Source organism: Belonocnema kinseyi, chromosome 7 (assembly GCF_010883055.1).
Source record: "Belonocnema kinseyi isolate 2016_QV_RU_SX_M_011 chromosome 7, B_treatae_v1, whole genome shotgun sequence".
Taxonomy (NCBI): Eukaryota; Metazoa; Arthropoda; class Insecta; order Hymenoptera; family Cynipidae; genus Belonocnema; species Belonocnema kinseyi.
The window spans coordinates 122253678-122259848 of NC_046663.1; the positions used below are offsets into that span (position 1 = coordinate 122253678).

The 6171-nt window shown below is 37.6% G+C and overlaps 1 protein-coding gene across 1 annotated transcript; it reads right to left on the bottom strand.

Annotated features, from left to right (window-relative positions):
• Positions 1–4401: 4401 nt before the first annotated feature.
• On the bottom strand, positions 4402–4782 carry LOC117176665 (protein GVQW3-like). The gene has a single exon (XM_033366918.1). It carries the CDS (start codon positions 4780–4782, stop codon positions 4402–4404), a length of 381 nt encoding a protein of 126 aa, XP_033222809.1.
• Positions 4783–6171: the final 1389 nt, after the last annotated feature.

Genomic DNA, 6171 nt, shown 5'->3' on the forward strand with positions numbered 1-6171 from the left:
GCTTCGCGCTCGATAATGTATTAACCTCGCACTACGCGTTCGGTCTTTGTATATTCCTCATACTTTTGTAAACATTTTTCAAAACTAAAGGTTAAAGCATCGACAACAGTAATTTGATGATACTGAATTCTCTTTTGTTACATTTACTTCGGCTTTAACCTACACATTCTCACCACGCATCTCATGCTTCACACTCGAATTTATCCCTTAAATTGTATCTCGTTTCTATAAATTTATATTATTACAATTCAGAACATGCATTGCTATCATAACAGACGTAGTTTCGTTGTCTCGTTTGAAAAGTGCGCATTTTTAAATAAAAATTTATTTTTAAACATTTTGTTGCAACTTCTGCCGGGTTTTCAAAAACTGAATTTGTTCATTTCCAATTATATTTTTGCGATTTAAACGTTAAACATACGGTCTACATATCAACCTTACCTTTTTTTGAATTCTAAATTATATCCCTGACCTCAGTGACTCACGAAACTTCGATTAATGAGGGGTTGTGGGCGAGGGGGGGGGGGGAGTTTCAACCAGGAATAATACTTGGTTAGTGTTTTGTGCTGAAAAGGTCACCAACCTTCAGCAGCGTTGTGTTAGATATGAGTTCACATGATCTCATTTTCACATTCCCGGACCTCCTTTAGGTACGAAACCAAAAACTTACTTTTTCTTTTTTTTCTTTCGCAAACACATTTATATAATTAAGAATCTTTGAAATACTGTAAAATAGTTGATCGAAAAGTGACTTATAACAAATTTGTAGATTTTTTAAAATGTACAATTTTGGTATTACCACCTTTTTACCTATTTTGCACAGTTTAACCGCAAAATGCAATTTTTGATTTTCCATTATTTTCTTATGCTATCAAAATTTTAAGTTTCTATTCTTCAAGAAAATTCAAAAAGGTGTTATGATAATCTTGTTGGGCATTTAAAAAGAAACATTTTCCTTCTATTGACTTTTTTCATGTCGTGCGTTATTTCGCTTAAAATATTGATTTTCGTGTGTCTTTTGGAATTTTGTAAATGCTGTAACTCTGGTAAATTTTGGTTTCGTCAAGAACAAGTCATTAAAATAAATTGTTCGTATTTTTGAATACTATGAACATCTGTACAGCAAATTTTTGAAACTTGAAAAAAGTGGTCTTAAATATTTTCAAAATACGCTCACTTTTTGAATTTTCATTAAAAATAGGTGGCTAACAACCTTGAACTTTAGATTTTGACACTCTGAGAGTGCGCCAAAGGCCTATCGAATAGATTAAATTTTTCAAAAGTTATCGTGTCCACAGCCTGACAAATTTTACACAAATCTAATACCTTATCTGATGAGACTGTAAAAATTCGAACTCTAAAACTAAACATTTTCTCATTTAAAGTAATACGAAATAAACCACAAATTGAAGAACGCAAGGTGGAACTCTTGAATTTTAAATGATTTGAAATTGAAGTTTAAAAGTTTTTTAATTCACAAATTTCATTTTCAAATGCTCAATAACACAGGCCGACAAATTTTAAAGCCAGAGACCAGACCTAACATTTCCGAAGGATTTTGATGCGCTGAATCCGAGTCTGAGCTCAAAATTGCTCCTGTACGTCAGGTTTTCAAGATATCCTAACCTAAAAGTGCAAAAAAAAAACTTTTTTCAGATGTTTTTGAGGTTATGTAACTGAATAAGAAAAATGCCCACCACAAAAGCTAATATGGAATTTGACTAATATGGAATATGGACTGCACGGAATGCTACTGCGCACTCTGTGTGCATTCTAATGTTGACATTCGCTATATGTGCGCGCCGTTCTACGGCGCAGACAGTCTTCGATCCCTAGCTGGCTCACTGAGCTGGCGACGCTTTTGAGTGGCGGGCTAACGGTTGGATGCGTAGGTAATAAAATTCTTTTTGTATTTTAAATCTGTATAGCGGTTACATTTCGTGTCGATCGTGATTTTTGTATATAGTATCACTGTTCATAATAAGAAAAAAAATGAGTTCAAGAACTCCTTGCGCTAAGAAAGTTAATAAGGTTTGTCACGTTTTTGGAAAGTATGAAACGGAGAAATACAATCGATCAATTAATGATTCGAAAAAAACGTCATACCAACCTCAATTTGTCATGCTGGTAGATTAAATTTGTCAACTTGGGAAGATAAAAGTACCAAGACGCAGACTGTTATTCAACCACCTGTTTGGCCTGAGCCCAACGATCATGATACTGATTGCTACTTTTGCTTATGCAAAACAGGAGGTTTTTCTAAAAAGTATTTGAAGAAGATCGTTTACCCTGATGTAAAAAGCGTTACACCAGCCAAGATTGGTATTAGAAACCACTCTGAAAACAAAAGTGATCGATCAACTCACGAATCAATGGATACTGACGATCCTAATGCAACTGAAGATTCTTCATGGGAAGAATCAAATGATGAAAGTCCTACATTTTTTGACCAAGATGGATTAGACGATTTTATACGTGACCTTGATCTTCCAAAAGATAAAGCTGAGCTTTGCGCTTCAAGACTCAAAGAGAGGAAACTATTGTTACCTGGCGCTAGAGTAACTGTTTACAGAAATAGAGAAGAAAAGTTTATCAAGTACTTTTCAATGGACAGTGGGATTGTGTATTGTGATGATATCGAAGAACTCATTAATTTATATAAAATAAACTTATATACTATTTTTTGGTGACTTTAAAATGATAAATCTTATAATAGGTTTACAATCTGGAAACATTAAATATCCTTATTTTCTTTGCATTTGGGACAGTCGTGCAAAGGGATGAACATTGGATAACGGAGAAATGGCCAGACAGATTAGTGTGGACAGTTGGTCAGTATAATGTTGTTTATGAAAGTCTTTTTGACAGAAAGAAAGTATTATTGCCACCACTCCATATGAAACTAGGGTTAATGAAGCAATTTGTGAAAGCCCTAAAGACCGAAGGAGAATGTTTCAATTCTATCAGATCTACATTTCCGCATCTAAATGATGCCAAAGTTAAGGAAAGTATTTTTGTTGGGCCTGATATAAGAAAACTTATCAAAGATGATGACTTTATCAAAATCATGACATCTATTGGAAAGAATACATGGTTGAGTTTCAAAGATGTTGTACACAAATTTATAGGGAACAATCGAGATCCAAAGTTTAGAACTATTGTATCTAGTATGTTAAAGAATTTTAAAACATTAGGCTGTTTGGTGGGTATGAAATTAAATTTTCTCAAATCTCATGTGGATTATTTCCCAGAAAATGTTGGATCATTCAGTGAAGAAATGGGCGAGCGCTTTCATCAAGACTTTCACCAAAAAGAGCAACGTTATCAAGGTCGATGCAATGTAAGAATGATGGCCGACTATTGCTGGTCTTTGCAAAGAAATGATAATAACCCTACTAGTCATAAACGAAAGTCTCTTTAACGATCGTTTGACATTAAGCGCGAACGTTTCCATGAGAAAACAAGCAATTAGTTTCACCTTCATTGCACATACAATCGTAAGTCTTGCCTTAACTGGCTGGGCAATCGTAAGTCTTGCCTTGCCTGGCTAGACCATTCAAAGTCTTGCTTTGACTGACTGGGCCATTCAGAGTCTTGCCTTGACTGGCTGGGCGATACAAAGTCTTGCCTTTATTGACTGGGCAGTTCAAAGTCATTCCTTGATTCGCTGGACAATCTAAAGCCTTTCCTTGATTGGCTGGGCAATCTAAGGTCTTGCCTTAATTAGCTGGAAAATATTAAGTACTTCCTTCCGTCGCTGGACAATCCCAAATCTTGCCTAAACTGCATGGGCAATCGTAAGACTATCCTTGTTTGGCTGGGCAATCTAAAGTCTTGCCTCAATTGACTGGAAAATATTAAGTACTTCCTTGCTCAGCTGGACAATCCCAAGTCTTGCCTTAACTTGCTGGGCAATCGTAAGTCTTGCCTTGCCTGGCTGGACGATTCAAAGTCTTGTTTTGACTAGCTGGACGATAAAAAGTCTTGCCTTTATCGGCTGGAAAATCCAAAGGCTTGCCATAATTAGCTAGGAAATGTAAAGTCTTGTCTTAATTGGCTGAAAAATACAGGGTTCGTTATAAAAGTAATGCGCATGGGTTCCGGAAAAAAAATTTATTCATCTCACTGGTACAAAACCTTCAAAAATCTTCAAAGTAGTCTCCCTTGGACGAGATACACTTGTGTAGACGTGATTTCGATGCCTCAAAAGCGGCCGCAAACTCCTCGGCCGGAATGGCCTTCAAAAATGATGTAACATGGGTTTTGAAGTTGTCCAAAGTCCCCCAACGGTGGCCCTTAAGGTCTTGCTTCGAGCGGGGGAATAAGAAAAAGTCACACAGAGCCAGGTCCGGGCTGTAGGTCACTTTCTATCAATTCCAACAATTCTTGACAGCGCAAAACTCAGAGGTCCTTTTGTTCTTGAGTGAGCACTGTTGGTGCCAGCTTTTCGCACACCTTTCTCATCGCCAAATCTTGCGTTATTATCCCGTGCACTGCAAATGTACTAATGTCTAGGGTGTCTGCGATCTGTCTGATACCTAATCGACGATCGGTGTCTAAAAGTTCCTGCACACGCTCCACGTTAGCGTCAATTCGCGCGGTTGTTGGTCGTCCGGAGCGTTGTTCGTCGGCAACCTCGGTTCGACCCTCTAAAAATGCCTTATGCCAGCGTCCTGACTGCGATCTTGATATACAGTCATCCATACCGTAGGTTTCGGTTGCATTCTTGCCCAAGCGCACACAAAACTTGATCGCGTACCGCTGCTCGATCGAACCTTCCATGACGCCGTGTTACACGTTTCGAAAACACCTTTTGCGCGAAGTCACTTCCACTCGCTCTCAGAGCTCGGAGCCAACTGCCGCCAAGCACACTGTGTCGGTAAGACCCCCCTCCATATTTTGCCGCCTGGCTGAGGTCGCTGCGTGGTATAGTCACGTCAAAAAATATCCATGCGCATTACTTTTATAACGAACCCTGTATTAAGTACTTTCTTGCTTAGCTGGACAATCCCAAGTCCAGCCTTGAGTGGCTGGAAAATATTGAGTCTTGCCTTAGTAAGCTGGAAAATCCTGAGTAAATTTACAATGTTAAATGAATCATAATAGTAAAATTTGTTTTTTTAAAGCACTAACTGTTTTCCATATTCGCTCTTCTAGGAGTTATAACAAAAAACTAAGCCAATCGAAAAGAAACCCCCGAAAACCCCTCAGATAACATTTTCAAGGGACAATGGTATACCATCTCGACATTAATGAGTTAATACGCTAAATTGAAAAATTTCATTTCAAGGTTAGCCCTCTTGTAGTGTGGAATTCAATTATTTCACGAAATGCAAACGACTAAATTCGCTGCTCCCAAAGTTAGGTGGGTTAGCCTGCTTATGATTTAGTAGGGGTGATTTCTGGGTTTAAGTGGATTAGCAGGTAGGTGGGGTAACCCACTTGTGGCATGGAACTTCATTATTCCAAGAAAAATATGCGACTAAACTTATTGTTCCCAGAGTCAGGTGGGTTAGCATGCTTGTGGCTTGTTAGGAGTGGTTTCGACCCCTAGGAAACGGCTCCCGTAAAAATGAAAAGACATGGATTCCGTATTTTTTATTGTTTTATCAATGTGCAAAGTTTGGTTCCAAACGACTGTACGCTTTTTTGTTGGTATTTTGTGTGGGATCCTTTGTTCTTTTTTAAAGCCCTAAATTGTGGCCGCCATATTAAATCTTCTAGGGGTTATAACAAAAAACTGACACCGGCAATAGAAAAGGCACCCTCGAAAACCCCTGAGATAATATTTGGAAGAAAAAATATCGTACCGTCAGCAATAGAGAATGCGTCGTATAAACCTGAACACCTCAGTGTTATTGGGTTAAAACGCTAAAATAAAAAATTTCAAATTACAATATTTTGGTGAAGAAATAAAGATATCCAAATAAATCCAAGTAGGCTTGAAAGGGGAATATTAGTACTTCCAAATTCCATAATAGCTTTTGTGGTTCAGCGCATCAAAATCCTTCGGATATGTTTGGTCTGCTTTCTGGCTTTTGACTTTTGTCAAATTTTGTCGGCCTCTGTAATTTACACGTATAAAATGGAAGATAGGTACCAACCATTTTTAATTTAAAAATTTCTAATTAAATGCAGGTAAACAGCAAAATTGGGTCTTTTTAACTTTCA

Coding starts and splice junctions, on each gene's coding strand:
- LOC117176665 (XM_033366918.1), bottom strand. CDS start 4,782: ATGGAAGGTTCGATCGAGCAGCGGTACGCGATCAAGTTTTGTGTGCGC.